This window comes from Sorex araneus, chromosome 1, assembly GCF_027595985.1.
Source record: "Sorex araneus isolate mSorAra2 chromosome 1, mSorAra2.pri, whole genome shotgun sequence".
In the NCBI taxonomy this organism is placed as follows: Eukaryota; Metazoa; Chordata; class Mammalia; order Eulipotyphla; family Soricidae; genus Sorex; species Sorex araneus.
The window spans coordinates 79755586-79774027 of record NC_073302.1 but is presented as its reverse complement, the minus strand read 5'-3'; the positions used below and the strand labels follow the sequence as shown (position 1 = coordinate 79774027).

Sequence of the window (18442 nt, the reverse complement as noted above, 5' to 3'; positions counted from 1 at the left end):
CTTTGCACTTTACAAATTTATAAGATGTGAAGAAGATTACGCGTGTGTGTGTGTGTGTGTGTGTGTGTGTGTGTGTGTGTGTGTATTTGACAAATGTACCAAAGAACATTTTAAGGGAGCTAGTGGAGAATATTTTGAAGACACTGTGCTGGTTCAGAATGTTTGAGTCCTCTTTTTATCCCTCAATCCTCTCACCAATTTACATATTAGGTTTAATTTTTAATATTACCATGAAAATATCTTTTTCACTAAAAACCTGGTGCAGGGCAGAAACTTCCAATTAAGTCTGTGCTATATAGCTCCTGCAACCACAGTGTCGATGTCTCTTGTTGATGCCGTTGTGTAGTGCAGTCTCTGTTGATAGTTCCTTGTATGCCAGAATATTCTTGATTCATGGACTGATAGCAGCCCAAAATGTATAGGGTGGTAAAGTTTTACATGTCTTTTCTGACCATCGGTACCTGTACCATACATATTATGTTTTAAAACCCTGGTGGTGGGTGTAAGCATCACCTTCAGTAACATCTTGGCAGTCCCAGAAGAGAAATTCGTTCTTTTGACAGGTAGGATAAATGCCAGGAAATCTAATGCTGACAGAAGCAAACTAGTCTCTACTTAGCTTGTGATATTTGGGTGTATTCAAGGATATTTTTGTGCATTCAGAGATATTTAGTGAATTTTATTTAACCTGGGTTGGTCACATGTAAGGCAAATGTTATACACTGGAATATTAACATCTTCCTTTTATGGTCTCTTTTCCCCCCTGATACTAAGACTATCATTTGAAATCATTGAACATAATAGATGTCAATGAAAACCTGGTCTTTGGGCTCTAGAGCTAAGCAGCATTTTCAGGCATTGTTAACCTATTTCTTTAGTGGGTTATAAACAAATATCAAGAATTACAACTAACAAAAGCTCTATATTGCAATAGTGTAAGAACTCAGGGTCTGTGATTTCTTGGTGAGGTCAAGTAAACTCTGCCACCCAATAAACTCATCTACTCTGTGGCATCAAGCTTAACATTTTGACTAGGAATGCTAGTGAAAGGTGGGTTTAGCTCCCCCAGAGAGATGCTTTGCCAAAATCCAATCATGATAATAAAATCTACAGACCTGGAATGGTGTTGGAATATAGCTCTAAATATTTTAGGCCTAACATTGGTTTGTCCTTTCTCCCTTGCAACAGGAAACTTAGGTGTATTGAGTCACACCCATCACAGTGCCCCCGAGTCACTCCCATTCATTTCTCTATCTGTAATCACTTCTCTATGCTCTCTTCCCAAACCAGTTAATCAGCTTTTTCCCTAATCAAATTCTGTTAATTTTTAAGGTCAGATTCTTCTAGGACACTGAACTTGTTTTGTAAGTTGATAGTGCCTTTCTCCTCACCTTTTGTCTTTTGAATAAACTATACTTTAAAGCAATGTCCTTTTTGTATGGACAAAGGAATACAGTTAATATTATGCTTTTGTAACTTGGGAGTAAATTGTCTCCAAACATTCTACATTCCCAGGCATCTGCTTTCTTGACTTATGCCTTAATTTCCCTTAGTTCCTAGCATCCCCAAAGTAGGGTCCTGATGAGGGACTGAATGGACCCAGGGCAAGCTGTGAGCTACTCTGGCATCGAAATGGGTCAGGCCAAAGCACCATGATACTCAACTATAAGTTGAGAGCATGGTCATTGACAAATGCTGTCATGACCCAAAAAATAATGACAAAATTAGGACCCTGCTGGGGATAGGAAAGACTAATCTGGCCTGAGCACTGTAGTCTGAGATTGAGATGACCCCAGGAGAGCAATTCTATAAGCTTAATGTATCCCTTACTCTGTCCATAGAAAATGATTATTATTATGAATGCCTATATGTTTGCTGGACAAGGAGAGGGGAAACACACCCATGGGATTCCACTCTTGGGTGGGTCGTCCTGCTATATGAGTATCTGTCCTAGAAGAAGCATCCCCTGAAGGAAAGATTTTACCCCTATTGATTGTGACCACAACTATATGTAAGCCCCAAACCCTCATACTTGAGGATTTAACTAAGCTATAAGAATGGGCTGGGGAATCGAGAGGTGGGAGGAAGAAGCAGGAGGAGAATCAGAGGAGAATAGAGATGGGATTGGAATAAATTACAACTGACACAAACTGTCTAGCCCTTGTTTCTCTCCTTCATTCTCCCTTGGCCATCGACCTCCCTGGGGTGGGGGAAGTGGCCCAAGACTACCGAACACAGGCGGCGGAGAGAGAGCCACTACGCAAGGCACCCCTCATAATTTATTTTTAGTGAATATACAGAATGGTACAAGTCTGACAACAGAATTAATTTTCTTTCTCTCTTACAAAGATACTGTCCTCATGTCACTTAGTCTGCCTTATCCCTACCTCCCTACCTCTTTCTACCCATCACTTAGGTATTCTAAATTCTTTTTTTTTCTTTTTGGGTCATACCCGGCGATGCACAGGGGTTACTCCTGGCTTTGCACTCAGGAGTTACTTCTGGCGGTGCTCAGGGGACCATATGGGATGCTGAGAATCAAAGCCGGGTTGGCCGCGTGCAAGGCAAACGCCCTACCCACTGTGCTATTGCTCCAGCCCCATGTATTCTAAATTCTTGACAACTGAATTTGTAACTTATTTTATCCTTTTAATATTTTTCATATTTCACTCACCTCTATTCAGAAATTCAAGTTATTTTCCTAGTTTAATGCTTTTGCTTACTTTCTTCAGGTCCATATATGTCTTTTAGCTAATTCTGTTATTAAAAATGCTGGGCAGTCTTGTCTTTTTGCATTTATAGTAACTTGAACTTCACTTGACTCATCTAAAATTGGAATAAATTTTTATCTTCACACTGCTGTGTTGAAGCAAGGAAGCTGCACAGTTGTCAGACAAGTAGAACATCCTAAAGCAGTGAGGATCTGACATTTCAAAGGAGTCAGAGCTTTTTCTTGGAGTCCTCCTTGGGGGGGTGTCATTTGGATTGTGACTCCCTCTTATTATTTTGTTCAATGTTATCTTTTTAATGTTATGAGTTGCCCTCATACTGAAAGTACATATGTGTATTATATCCAAAATGACTATCTGCCTAGTCATCATTTCTGTTATATCAAGTTTTGAGAGGAAGAACACTGAAAGCAACAGGTAAAACTATGCTTCCTGTTCTTTGCCCTTTGTTGCTTAAGGTGATAAAGAAATGATGTTTGTCTTACTTATAAACAAAGTTAAAAATTGTCCCCCACCTCTCACTTTCATACCTTTTTCCGTCATGGTGAGACTTGATTTTGCAGCGATAAATAACTCTTTGTTGTTTTTCTGCCAGGTTGGTGGTCACACAATGCTGCCCATTCGCTGGATGCCTCCAGAGAGCATCATGTACAGGAAGTTCACCACAGAAAGTGATGTCTGGAGTCTGGGAGTCGTGTTGTGGGAGATCTTTACATATGGCAAGCAACCCTGGTACCAGCTATCGAACAATGAGGTGTGCGGCAGTCCAAGCCTCTCTTTCCCCTCTCAAGATTGGAATCAAGAATTATGTGTCCCAAGGCTGGAAATAAGGACAAAATATTACGATTTTATGTGGTTTTGTTGGGCACTACACTTCCCACATGGCATGGCTGCCTGTGCATCTCGAGGTTGTTACTAAAGAGCATTCACTCTCCAAATTAAAGTGCACTAGAAAAAGAAAAGACTAGTGTTCACCAACAAATCTGGAAATGGGACTGAAGATTCACTTTGTGTTGCCTATCTAGTAAATTAATAGCATATGTGACATCCCAGTGCACTTAAAACCCATCTAGACTACTTTTATTCCAATAAGATTTCTGTTTCTTCCCCCTTTAACATATTTCACTCACTTCTTGTCAAAAATTCAAATATTTTGTTTTTCCAGTCTAATGCTTTTGCTAATTTTCTGCAGGTCCATCTATATCTTTTAGCCAATTCTGTTATACAAAATGTTTATTATTTATATACCCTGGGGTTTCCTTGTCACTGAACACCCTCACACTAAGTGACTCAACGTCCACCTCAGGCCTTTGAAACTAAAACACTTTGACATTCTAGAATCATATTTGAGAGTTGTTCATAAAAATAAATTATTTTTCACCAGCTTTATGAACTCAGTCTGGATTGAAAGATGGTTATATATCCATTGGAGAAACTATTATATATCTTTCATTGGTTTCTCTCTTCCAACAAAAGTCAACATTGAGTGGGCTTTGCTATGAGTAGCACTATGTTTGCCTTTCATTTCTCTGCATTCACTTTGCTCTTTTCTGAATCTATCTTGATCTCCTTCTTGTCCAGGTGATAGAATGCATTACTCAGGGCCGAGTCTTGCAACGACCTCGAACATGCCCGCAAGAAGTCTATGAGTTGATGCTGGGGTGCTGGCAGAGAGAGCCCCACATGAGGAAGAACATCAAGGGTATTCACACCCTCCTGCAGAACTTGGCCAAGGCATCTCCAGTCTACCTGGATATTCTAGGCTAGAGCCCTTTCTCCCAGACCTACCCTTCCCAAAGCACCTACTCAGATGGCCAAGAGGATGAACATCTTGTAACTGCCACTGGATGCCACCAACCTGTTGTTCTTCACTCTGACAGTATTAACCACAGAGATGCAGAGCAAAGCTTTCAGAGGGAAGCAATGTGGACTTCTCATTGTAGACACAGTATGGACTTCTTTTTGGCATTCTCTCTCTCTCCTTTTCCATCTCCCTTGGTTTGCTCCCTATTTTTGTCTTTTATCTGTTCTTTTTACTTTGTTTTTAAGTCTTCCCAGCTTCACAATTTTTATCCTTTCTTTCAAAACCAATCTGGCTTCTGCATTACTCTAAACTCTGCATAGACAAAGGCCTTAACAAACCTAATTTGTTATATCAGCAGACTCTCCAGTTTGCCCACCACAACTAACAATGCCTTGTTGAATTCCTGCCTTTGATGTGGATGAATAAAAGGGAAACAAATATTTGACTTAAACTTTGTCACTTCTGCTGTACAGACATAGAGAGTTTCTTTGGATTCACTTCTACTTATTTATTATTATTACTGTTATTATTATTACTGTTTTTTTTTATGGCTTCAGTCTGTCTGTGAAAAAGGAAAACTTTGTGTTCAATCTGGGAAGCCTTTATGGGAGATTAAAGTCAGAGAGAAAGAAGATTTATTGTAACCCACACTCTACAAGGGATCACTGCTATTACTGGGATCAGCTGCTATTTGCCCCTACTTGGGAAAAGCCCAGCAACTGTCAGCTGAGAGGAATGTATCTTGGAACTTCCCCCTGAGAACTTTTCTGAGGAGCAAAGACTGTTGCACTTTGTGCCATGGACTATTCTCTTCCCATGAGCAGAAGCCCTAGAGAACAGCAAGAGAAAGATGGCTTCCGTGACACACAAGATGGCGCATCACAGACTCACTGGTCTTGTCCTTGTAGGTCATGGTGATGGCACTGGTTTGCTTCTCAAGGGTTATCCACTGAGCCTTTGTCAAGTTCAGTTGAAAATAGATGGATTCTTGTTCATTTAGGATCAGGTGGTAAAGTCAAGGACTTTGAAAAGATTGGACTAGCTATCCATTTGAAGGCAAGTTTCTCTTAGAGTGAACTTTTCAGGTAGCAGTTCCTTCTGACCCTACCCTCTGCCTCACCTGTCCTTTTTACTGTGCAAGCAAAATTGTGCATGGTCTTTGTCGATTAATACCTTGTGTGCAGAAACTACCACTCCAGATGTTGTGCCCCTGATAGCTAGAGCAGATCCATAAAAGGTATAACTTATAGAATTAGGGGAAGCTAATGGAGTTTATTAGCCAAGTATAAATGTCTCTGGGTTTAATGGTGGTGATGGGTTTTATGTGTATGAACCCTGAAGCCGGGATGCCCTCAGATACATCAAACCTATTGTAGAACTGTGGGAAGGGCAGAGTCTCTGCCTGAGGGAAAAGAATTCTCCCCCTGGGACATCACATGCTTTGATGTTCAGTGTATGCACGCCAAGCCATTGCTCTTGGATCTGTCTGGGAGAGTGGTTTCAATCCAACATACTCCATTGTCAGTATGCTGTTTTATTTTCTTCAGTCCATTAAAATAAGTTTGTTATTTTTTTAAAATCAGTCACAGCATGCCAATGAGAGACAATGCCCTGACCCAAGCTATGGAGATATGTTTTGACCATTGTCGGGGGGTGGGGGGCAAAAGAGAAATTGTAAATTTAAGCAGAAATTTAGAGATATTTGTTTAATTATATAAAGGAAGAAAAAATATTTCTGGTCCTCAAGAAAACTTGCTACCCTCTGTGAGGGCAATTTTGCTAACATGACATCTTTAAAACAAGACTGGATTGAAATAGGAGTGATTTTTATTCATCCTAGGCATTTATTTCATATGTTTCTAAAAATGTGATTGCTTTATTTAGATTTTGCTTGCACCTTTAATTGCTGGAACACCTTGTTTTCCATTATAGGTTGTGAAAGGCTGTTCTCAAAAAAGGGGGCGGGGGCAGTCAGTGAACAGAAAGCAAAAGGAAATCCTGTAACACGTGAGCATGTGAAGGGGTTGGACAAGGTGAACTTTACAGCACCCTCAAGTTCTGTGCTGGTCTAGGGATACACAGGAGTTGATTTGTTCTCTTTGCAGAATAAACAACCCCTTCAGAAAACACATAATATAATGAAAGCCATATCTTCAGGATATATACTTGTATATATATCCTTTTAAGGGCCCGTGGTACTGTTAAAACACTGTGGCATCTGAAGCAGTAAAGGGGCAGATTTGTACAAACTTTTCCTGATTCCATCTGCACTGATCTGAAAACATACATAGGTCTATCATTTGCATGACCAGCCAGCTGCTCTGGGAGAAGAGGCTGCAAGTTATTTGTTTTATTTTAACAGAGAATAAAGGAAATAATAAGCTTAGGGATAAAATTCAAGGAGGGTTGAGTAGTTTTAAGAACAGGAATTTGTTTAAGATAAATGAGAAGGTGGAAACACGGAATTCTATTTCAGATTTGTGTTTTCCTCTGGAAGAAAGAAAAAGTAAAAAAAAAATTCTCTTTATTTTCTGACAAGCCTCATCTAGGGAATTTTTATTTCTTGATATGAAAGGTTCTATGCAAGTGCAAAGTTTTATAGCTATTTATGTTGCTAAGTATCCCTCCCCCCTGCTGTCTCAAGAGTATGTGCTGGTTTGAGAGACGTCTTGCATTGAAAGACAGTTTGCTTTCAAATTAGATGAATGATCCACTATATATTGTTAAATATTCATCACTGTTTCTCTACCATCCTCTCTTCTAATGCTCTTCACATTTTTAAGAGTATCCTCATCCTAAAATATAGTGATTAGTAGCGTGCTGTGAAATATATTAAGCCACCTAAATCTCTAGTTCAATCACAATCTGACATCATGACATTTATCAATTGATAATTTTCCAAACACTTTTCACACAAGTTAGCAAAATATTTGCATTGTTTCATAGGAGAGGAAGTTGAGACTAAAAGAAGTTAAATCATATACTAGAAATCTCTACACTAGCTTCTGGCACCACTGGGACTTAATTGGAAGAATTCTGATTCTGAAGTTTATGATTCTGTCTGCTGGAGTCTCTGACATATATATGTAAGCAGTTCAGAAAAGCAAGCAAGCTAAGAAATTCAATGAACATCATATACAGTTAGAACAAAATGTAATATATTCTGTTGGAATATATCATGAGATGACAAGCTGCTGAGGAAATGGGACATATAATCATGCTCATAGCTTCAGCTGAGCCCTCATACACTGAATAAATGTCATAATCAGGCATTATATAGAAAATATTTTGAACTATGCTATAAAGAATTATATTAGAATTCATAGTATGCATATATGTTCACATCAGCACTACTTGTATTTTCATCTATTTATTTGGGTGTTATATAACTTGATTTATACATATACTAACACACATCCCTAGTGTGTTTATGTGCTTATGTATAAATTTAGAGGCATACAGTAATATAAATAATTATAAGTAGGGTGAACTATGAATAAGTTAAAATCTGCTAAGTAACCAAAACTTTTAATGCCATATTGCTGTTAGTGTTTCAGTTCTCCACATGGTTAGACTATGTTACACTTCCCAATTCTGTGCAGTACTGCCTGGGCAGAAGACATATTTAAAATAATGAACTTCCCAAAACCACTGAATCAAAGCCATCCCCATATACTGAGTCCTTTCTCTAGCTCCTTGCAAAGGAGAATACAGACAGAACTAGATCTCTTTATGTAAATATCCAGGAAAGGGAAATATATTTTCTTAAAACATTTTGCACATTTGTGTTATGTTCATCTTTTCCCACTGTGACCCCTTGTCTCTAGAAGAGACATGCATTCCAAAAGAGATCTGGAATGTTGGGGGACCAGGGTCTTGATTGTCAATGGTGAGAAGTCCAATGCCCCACCTCAAGGTAAGGGGGGAATTCTCATATCTAAGTATAAAATGCTGTTCTTTTCAGAGTCAAAAACATCAGCCTCTGGTCATGAGTGGACTTTCTGTTTTTTCTATGTTAGACCTTCAATAATGCTTAGAACATTAAATTATCAATTATTGAGTACACACATCCTCAGTTCTCATTTTATCCTTTCATCTGAGATTTTTTTTAATATTTAGTTTTAGTTTACCCTAAAAACTGCTACTGAAGATTTCATTTGGGCCAATGAAGCAAATGTTCAATAGTTGAATGGACAATTAAAGCTGGTTATTTACATTGCTTAATTTTGGAGTGATGAAATGCTAGGTTTATAATGTCAAATACTATTTTAAAGAATTAGAGATGGGAGAGCTTTACAGATAAAGATGACAGCACATTGTGGACTATTTTCTGGTTGTCAGAACTGCAATGATTCACTACTGCTAAAATTAACATCCTTGAATACACTTAGTTTATTCGATTTCCCCCTTTCCTTTAACTTTTATTTATGCATTTATTTATATATCTCTTGCTACATTCATCCCAAACACAAAGCAAAGCAAAAAAACCCATATGTATGTACATATATGTGTGTGTTGTAGGCAAAACACTGTGAATTTCACAATAGCAACCAAGCAACAATTTTGTCATCTTAACATATGTCTCAGGAGATGAACTGGGAAAATGTGGGGATGTATTTTTTTGGTTTTTTAGTCTATGCATTCTAGGCCAGGTCCATACTTGTTTTATTTATTTGGTTTGTGATTAGAAAAATGATTCTGAGTAAAGACTGATCGAGCATTAAACATACTGGAGCAAACATAGCATAAGCTGCTGGTAGTTATGTATTTGAATTGGAAAAAATGGAAAACATAAATGGAATAAAAATAAAAACCTATAGCTTGCAGCTTGTATATCTTACTAACTCTTTAAAAATGTATAAAACAGCTGGAAATGTTTTAAATACATGGTATTTGAATTAAATGTGGATCTTAAATATGTAACCCCTTAACAAATAACAAATGGTGAAATATTGCTCCCTGTATTCATTGATAATACTTTATCACTTACAAATCTGCCTAGAGATGTGGATACACTGCATTTCTTTTGTTCATAGAGAGGTTTGTATATATCCAGGCCATATAACACATTTTAATATCTCTCTGAAGATATATATTGCCCCTTAAATTGTGACCTGGTATTTGGAAATCTCTATTCTTTTATTTGCTTTCTTTTCCTTTTGACGTGATGTCTGTGTGCTAATATTTACTGGTTCTTGTTTTGCAATGTTTTGAGGTTCATTGCTTTACTAAGACCCTCTGCATCTTGGCTGATCTCAAAGTGACACCAGAATATCAGTGCTAAACAAACAAACAAACAACACAACACAACAACAAAAACAGTTTTATTTGTAAATCATGTGACCAGCTTCTCTCAACCTGACATGGAGAGTCTCTTGTACTACAGTGTATTTAATAAAAATGACGTCTTACAATAAATAACATCTTCCCAAAAGAGACTAAAAGTGACCTGGAGTGATTATTTTTAAAGTGTCTATTGTTTGAATCCGGTCTGTATCTGTCTATTTTCTGTACAGTCACAGCAGATCCCTTCATTCGATGAAAGTCATGAGAATAGGTGGATTCCAGTACATGTTTCTGGCAAATCCTCTGTACCCTGATACACTTAATTTATATATTGGAGAATTAGAACATGGATGTCCACTAGAACATCCTACAATGTTCTACATACTTCATCTACACTGAAAAATATGCCAGTTACTAAGCATGGTGGCACCTCAAAAGTGAAAAAAAGTGTGTATAAAGAACTGAATTATATTTTTCCTTTCCAATACTTTATATTTAAGCAGCTCTTGTGCCTTGTCATTGCGGTGTTAGAAGAAAATGATAAGAAATATTCACGGTGATTTTTAAAAGATATGACCTAAGACATCTATCAGTAGAAATACAGGCGTCGGGGCTGGAGAGATAGCACAGCGGGTAGGACGTTTGCCTTGCATATGGCCAAACTGGGTTTGATTCCCAGCATTTCATATGCTCCCCCGAGCATTGCCAGGATTAATTCCTGAGTGCAGAGCCAAGAATAACCCCTGAGCATCACTGGGTGTGGCCCAAAAGGAAAAAAACAAGTGCAGGCATCATCCTAGAGTTAGGGTAGCAGAGAAAATTGGGATGACCGAGAAACAGAAATAACTGTAACACATATCTTGGCTTCTGGTATCTCTCATTTCTAACCCTGTAAATTTGAAGGAGCACTTAAAAGGATATTTAGACTGTTTCTTTCTCCCCACCAGAGCAAGGCCCCTACATTTTTATCTTTGCGTGTGTCACAGTCAGACTTCCCTGGTCTGTCCTCCTGCACTTGCCTTTAAAAAGCCCTTGCTTGGGACAGCCTTCTCAGTGGAGGCCTCAAACATATCCTTTGAAATTTTGCCTGATGAATGCACTTCTTAGTAGTGTAGATACAAATTTCTTGATTTAACCAAAATTATTAATTTTTCAGAGCTTATTTTTAGAAACCATGCAAAGTCTCCATACTATTTTATATAGAGGTAAAATAATACAAAATACCCACCAATTGTGGAATGATGGTTCCTTTTTCTCCACATTCTATGCAATATTACTTTGTTCTTTTACATGTGCCAATATCACCAGTGTAAATTAATATCTCATAGTTGTTTTGAAATTTTCATCTCCCTGATGATAGTGATGCAGAACAATTTTTCATATACTTATTGGCCATCTGTATATCTTGAGGAAATGTCTGTTCAGATCTTCTCCCCATTTTTGATGCGGTTATTTTTGCTGCTGAGTTTTGCTAGTTTACTCCTTGTCAGGTTTGATGAGTAAACAAATATTTTCTCCAATGTGCAGGCTGTTTTTTTTTTTTGCAGTGCAGCAGCCTTTTAACTTGATATTAGACCCATTTGTTTATTTTTGCTTCTTTTTGTTTGTCCTCTCTAGCAATATCATGTAGAGTCCTGAGTATGTTTTCCTCTATATATTTTGTAATTAGTTCTAATATCAAGGACTCTAATACATTCTGGGTTAATTTTTGTGTATGGTACAAGATTAGGTCCAAATTTTAGTTTTATTTTTGTGTTTGCTTTTTAGTTTGGGGGCCATCTCTGGTGCTGCTCACTCAGGGCGTACTATTGACTCTTTGATCAGGGATCGTTTCTTTTTTTTTTTTTTTTTTTTTTTTTTTTTGCTTTTTGGGTCACACCCAGCAATGCTCAGGGGTTACTCCTGGCTTTGCACTCAGGAATTACTCCTGGCGGTGCTTGGGGGACCATATGGGATGCCGGGGATCGAACCCGGGTCGGCCGCGTGCAAGGCAAACGCCCTACCCGCTGTACTATCGCTCCAGCCCCGATCAGGGATCGTTTCTGATGGTTCTGAGGAAATATATGGATCTGGGGATCAAATGAGGTTGGCTGCATCAACACAAGTGCCTTACAGCTTATACTATCATTCCTGTCCTGGATCTATTTTCTAATGCATCCTGTAATTCTCTGTCTCTTGATTAATGAGTCATCCCATTGATAACTAATGATTATTGAGATGAAGGAATTTGTCCTCTTTTTGTAGAAGTTATGAGTGTTTGTGAAAATCATCTTGACCTTTAACAGAGTTCATTTGTTAAAAACTTTAACACTATTTTAATCCTATTAACTTAAACTATAATCATGATAATTATTCTTATCATTCCTTTTAAGTTGATGCTTGACCAGGAGTTGTACAAAAAATTTTGTACAATTCTTTTTAATTTAAATGATAATCTGGCAAAATTGAATATTCCTGCTGAGATATTTATTCTATTCATCTTCTTTTTCTACCATTCTCTTCTGGACTAAAAAGTTGTGTTTGATAGGTCTAATGTGAATCTCATGGATGACCCTTTGTATGTAATTTCCTTAAAAGATCTTTATTCTTTCACAAATCTCTGTCTTTATCTTTTGTTACTTTGATTACAATGTGTCTTGGAGTTTTTTCCATTTGGGTTTATATTAGCTGGAACTCATTGACTTTCTTTAATCTGGGTGCATGCAATTCTCAGCTCTGGAAAATTCATAGTTATAGTGTCTTTAACCAGTAGTTCTTTGTTGATCTTACATGCTCTCTTTAAACTTATCCCATAATTATCTGTATACTTTTCATTTCTTTTGATGCTTTTTTCTCATCTTCTTTTATTGATGACTCCTTTCATTTTTTATCAAGATCACTGATTCATTTCTCTGTATGTCACTCTGCTTTCTGAAGCTTTCAAATGAGTTTAATTTACCTACAGGAGCTATCCCTTCTGATGGCAGGTTTCTCATTTCCTCTTTATGCTTTCTCTTTCTTTATTAAGAGACTGTTCATTTACTTTAAATCATTAAATATTTTTATCAAGGCTATTTTAAAGCCATCTTGTGAGAGGTTAAAGGAACTGGTGGACGCTGTGGGGAACTTCCAGACTACCAAGTGTGGGGGCTTGTGCATGTTAGTATTTGATCAACTATGTCCTGAGGGCTCTAGGGTGTGATTTTGCAGTTCCCAGTGCTCTCTTCCTTCCGTGCTTGGGTATGGACTAAGAGTGTCTCCAAATCTACCTGTCCCAAGCTTTGGCTTGGGGCGGTGGGTGGGGAATATCCTCTTTTTAGACACCTTGTACCATCTAGTGCTAGAAGCTTCTGCCTGAATTACTGGCCAATATAGTGTGCACTTGTACATGGAAGCTGGTATAAGCTTCTATCCCTGCTTCTTTACTTTTCTCGGAGACTACGGGTACTGAATCAGTTTCCAGTCTAGGTCTTATGCAGGTAGAGATTGGTGAGGCTGTGGGTATGGAGGTGTATCAGAAAACCAGAGTTCACTGCACTCACTATACCTGCCTCCTCAACCCTCGCAATGTGAGCAGCTTTAACTGTCTCTGAAGCAGTGTTGTCTCCTTTAAGCTCCTTTGCCCCTCTCTAAGCCATGAACTGATGTCTCAGAAACTCACTGTCTCCTTTCTCTTTGCTTGTGTGAGGTCTCATGGCCATCATGCACTTTCATTGTCATCAGGCCACTCATAGAATCCTTTTGATGTTTCTACTCTGTTGAATATACAGTTCAATACATTTTACAAGACACTCTTCTCCATCAACTGGCTCCCTTCCTACTTTCTTATTAATTCTTGATAACCCCTAGATTTTTTAGATGAAAACTGTACTTTTGAAGTTTTTTCATAATTATTTTATAATAAGTTAAATCAGGCATTTTTAATGAATCGAGTAACCCTTGAACATCTCCAGATGTGACCCACAGAAAAAAAAAATATATATATATAAATACATTGTCTCACAGCTCTGGGGCATAGGAGTCTGGAATTAAGGTGTCAGCAGGATAATTACTCCTTCAAGATCCTAGAGTCTGTTCCTTATGTGGTTCAAGCTCTAATGACTCCAGATTTACTTTAATTGAGGCTGCATCACTCTAACTCTGAATCTGTGGTTATGTTGCTGCTCCTGCTGCTCCTGCTGCTTCTTTGTATAGCCTTACCTATGTGTCTGTCTTAGAAGGGTCTGTGTGATTAAATGCGGTGCCCATATGTAATCAGAATGAATTTCTCTGTTCAATATTCTTATCTTTCTTGCCATTTTAGGCCATAGTCACAAGATCCAGGGATAACTCTGTGAGTTGTCTTATTAGGAGGCAATAATTCAGTTGGCTACAATATGTTAACTCACCCAAATCTTATTTCAACTCTAGATGATAGGTACTATCACTATATCTAGCTTACAGATGAGAAAATTCAGACATCAGAGTTAAGAAATAACCAACTCTTCAATCAACGTGAATTACCAGGGAGGTAATTATTTAGTTTATTCAGTTCTCAAAGCGATGGAAAAATTCACCTGGCAAAAATATAGGTGTCTGATTGGCTTAGTGAAGCCTTTCATTGAGGTATTGCTTGACCATGTGACTTGTATTTAAATCTGGGCATTATGGCTATTAAGTATTGACAAAGAGTTGTTTAATAGTCCAACATTTAGCAACAAGGTCATCAGTGCGAAGACTTGAAGAGATGTGAGAGTTTCTTGGAAGTTAAATCTGGGATTTGTGGGCTTTGGTCATTAAGGGCAAGGTAAGGATGTGGCCATTGAGCCAAAGCCCAAAATCAAGTGTGAATTACCATAGAGATCCATCAGTGCTACTCAACATTCTAAAATTCAATTGCCCAGGCATTAATTTTGTGGAGGAAGAGTCTGCAGACAGATGGAGTTTCCTTATAGTGGAGCTCTAAAACTTGGGGAGATATTAGACATATCTCTTATAATAAGCTATAAGCTATTATAGCAAAATTAGCTATTACTCTTGCTAATTTCTTTGGTATACTTCCATGATTAAAGCCATATGAAAGGCTGTATTAAGGTTACATATTTGCTATGTAGGCCAAGAACCTCCCTCCCCACTCATTCAGCATGAAAGTCATTCTCAGACACAGATACAATGATGTCATACTGAGAGTCAGTTTGACCTCTATTTAGATAAATAGCAGGGAGGGACCAGATCCAATGAGGTCAAATCCCATTACTTCAAACTGTGGTAAGGCATCAGAAGTCAGGGTTGCCAGATTCATTTAGCAATAATGGTGCTTTGTTACTATTCTGATAAATGCACAATCTTCAGAATGAGTTATTTCACACAAACCCAGTCTCTGATGTCTCTTACATTGAGTAGCAGGCTTTGATAATAATATTTTAAAGAAAAAATAGATAGCAAAGTCTCTTCTCATGTGAATGAGAAATATATATGGCATCTCTATATAATTAGAAGTGTCATGACACCTAATCACTTTTAGTATACATCCAGAAATATTTAAGTGCACATATTATTACCCTGTATATACTTTATTGCTTGCCACAGACAGTGTAACAGCATTCTTGTGGACTATACCCTTTTCTCTTATACTGGTAGAAATGAGTTTTTAACTATCAACTCAAGTGTGGGGAATGCCACTTTCTTCATGTCCTTGAAATAAGGATATATTTGACATAATTCCACATCTTTCAGGGTCACAATACAATCTTAGCAATTATGGAACATGTGTCTCTTTACTGCAGTAGGGATTTGTTGACTTCATGGATCAATAATAATTTTATTTTTTCTAATATAAACTTAAAGTGGGAAAATATTATTCCATGGTATGATAAAATTTGGCCAAATAATTCAATTGCATAAATAAAAACAAGTGGTGCTGGACTTGACTTAGCATAGATTGGATTCAATAGACAAGAGCCTAAAACTTTTAAGAATAATAAAAGGAACAATAGATTTAGAATGTAGATCATTCCAATCTAAGAGGGTGAACAATGGAGTACATGTTCTCTTGGAAAATATTTCTTGCAAAGCTCTATGGCCCAGTGTATAAGGTAATAAATCAATCAACCCTGGCCATCTAAAAGACTGGTATTTCAGGTCTCCTATATGCCAGAACAGCTGGTGATTCTCAAACTATATATTCTGAGGAGTCTGATACAGCTGCTAGCTTGCTATAATACACAGACCAACCACAAGGCTGTTTTACTTGGCCAATGATGAAAACTAAACTGGCAGGATACAACAAAATTTGAAATTATGCAATATTTATATCAAATTGTAGCCTCTGATGACTGTAGGGGAGCAGAAGGGGCAACTTAAAAGTTATTTATCTCCCAGGGCAGTATCTTTAAGGGTCTAAATTCATTCCCACTAGATTACTATGTGTCATCCCTGTAGTGAAGGGTGAGTGAACTGGAAAGACATGCCCCAGTGAGTTTTCTTCCAGAGCATGGTAAGACTACCTTATGTTTGCATGGAACACAATATTGTAATTTATTGAATGTGTTGCACTGTAGCACTGTAGCACTGTCATCCCATTGTTCATCGATTTGCTTGAGTGGGCACCAGTAATGTCTCCATTGCGAGACTTGTTACTGTTTTTGGCATATCGAATACACCACAGGTAGTTTGCCAGGCTCTGCCATGCAGGAGGGGTACTCTCAGTAGCTTGCCAGGCTCTCCGGGAGACTATGTTATTTATTTTTATTTAATCCTTTTATTGCCATCATTGATTCTCAAAAATATTAAATTTCAGGAATGTAGCTTAATATCTCTGTACTTGTATCAGCTTTATGTACCCACCCTAACGCTTCAGTGCTATCCACCCATCAAAATGACTTTCTTTCTCTCCCAGAATTATTATAGTTTTCACTGAGATTAAGAGTGAGTTTTATTTCTTGCCAGTCTGTTTACTACAGTTATTTGTAATTCACATAAGAATGAAGCTAGAACCCCAAGTCATATAGCTGGCTCTGTGCAAAGGCATGGCCACCCGGGTCGAATCTTAGGGGAGCTCGAGCCGGCACCAGCCCCGGCCCAAGACTGCCCAGGCATCCCGCTGTTTCAAGTTCAAAGCACATTTTTTTTCCTGTGCCACCAAGTTCATACCTGCTCAAAAGTCCCATAAAATGGTGGACACCACACCTCCTCCTCCCGGAGGGAAGAAAAACCAAGGAAGAAGTATATTTCCTCTATTAGCCATCGTGGGGCAAAAGCTTAGTTCACAGTCTGGATACATGGTTGCAAGCACTCGCTGGAACCCCAAGTCATATAGCTGGCTCTGGATCCTGCTCGTTCAGCAGCCAAGTGGCTGTGCAAAGGCATGGCCACCAGGGTCGAATGGCGGAGCTCCAGCGAGTGCTTGCAACCGTGTATCCAGACTATGAACTAAGCTTTTGCTCCATGCTGCTCCAGAAAGGGAAATTATTCAATTTCCAACTTAAATCTCCTAGACTTAATTACTAAAATACAATAATTGTAATCCGCGCAGCCTTTTAAAAAGTAGCGGCTGCGCGACTTTTTATCTCCTCATTCTCATCAGTGGAAAACTAATTATCAAATATTTCCCTGTCAATAGGGCCATATTCTTGGGGGATAAATTCCAACAAGAATAGTGAGTTCTGTGTTGAAACTCCAACAACAATAGTGAGTTTTGTGTTGAAATATGGAATGTAATCAAGGTAAAGAGAAAAGGAAGTGAAATTTATCAGTTATGCAGTGGGGGTGTTTGGGGGGTGGGGGGGGGTGGGATGTATACTGGGTTTTTTTTTTGGTGGTGGAATATGGGCACTGGTGAAAGGACGGGTGTTTGAGCATTGTATAACTGAGACATAAGCCTGAGAACTTTGTAACTTTCCACATGGTGATTCAATAAAATAAATTTAAAAAAAAGAATGAAGCTACTCACCCATTGTCATTAACTTTATTATTTCCATTAGTATAATCAATCAAATTCCATTATTTTGTCTCAAATGTCACAATTACATATTTTTATTATTTATTTAATTTTATTGAATCACTGTGAGAAATTTACAAGCTTTCATGTTTGGGTTACAATCTCACAATGATCAAACACCCATCCCTCCACTAGTGCACATTCCCCACCACCAATATCCTAGGTATACCCCACTTTTTCTCACCCTCCCCTTGCCTCCATGGCAGACAATATTCCCCATAGTCTTTCTCTACTTTTGGGCATTATGGCTTGCAACACAGACATTGAGAGGTCATCATGTTTGGTCAATTATCTACTTTCAGCATGTATCTATCTCCCATCCCAACTGGTTCCTCCAGCCATCATTTTCTTAGTGATCCCTACTCTATTCCATCTGCCTCTGCCCCTCCACTAATGAAACAGTCTTCCAGCTATGGGGCAATCCTCCTGGCCCTTGTTTCTACTGTCCTTGGGTTTCAGCCTCATGTGATGTTATTTTATACTCCAAAAATGAGTGCAGTCCTTCTATGTCTGTACCACTCTTTCTGACTCATTTCACTTAGCATGATACTCTTCGTGTCTATCCATTTATAAGCAAATTTCGTGACTTCATCTCTTCTAACAGCTGCATAGTATTCCATTGCACAATTACATATTTTTAAATGAAAGTATAGAATTTTGTTAAGT

At 38.1% G+C, this 18442-nt stretch overlaps 1 protein-coding gene across 3 annotated transcripts in view; it reads left to right on the top strand.

The window, feature by feature from the left end:
• Nucleotides 1–9977, top strand: part of NTRK2 (neurotrophic receptor tyrosine kinase 2) — a 398774-nt gene extending 388797 nt beyond the window's left edge. For all 3 annotated transcript variants that reach the window (XM_055135520.1, XM_055135455.1, XM_055135589.1), the window contains exons 17-18: nucleotides 3325–3483; nucleotides 4311–9977. In XM_055135520.1, the coding sequence (XP_054991495.1) occupies nucleotides 3325–3483; nucleotides 4311–4496 (345 nt within the window). In that variant the 3' untranslated portion in view covers nucleotides 4497–9977. The remainder of the gene's footprint in view (nucleotides 1–3324; nucleotides 3484–4310) is intronic.
• Nucleotides 9978–18442: the final 8465 nt, after the last annotated feature.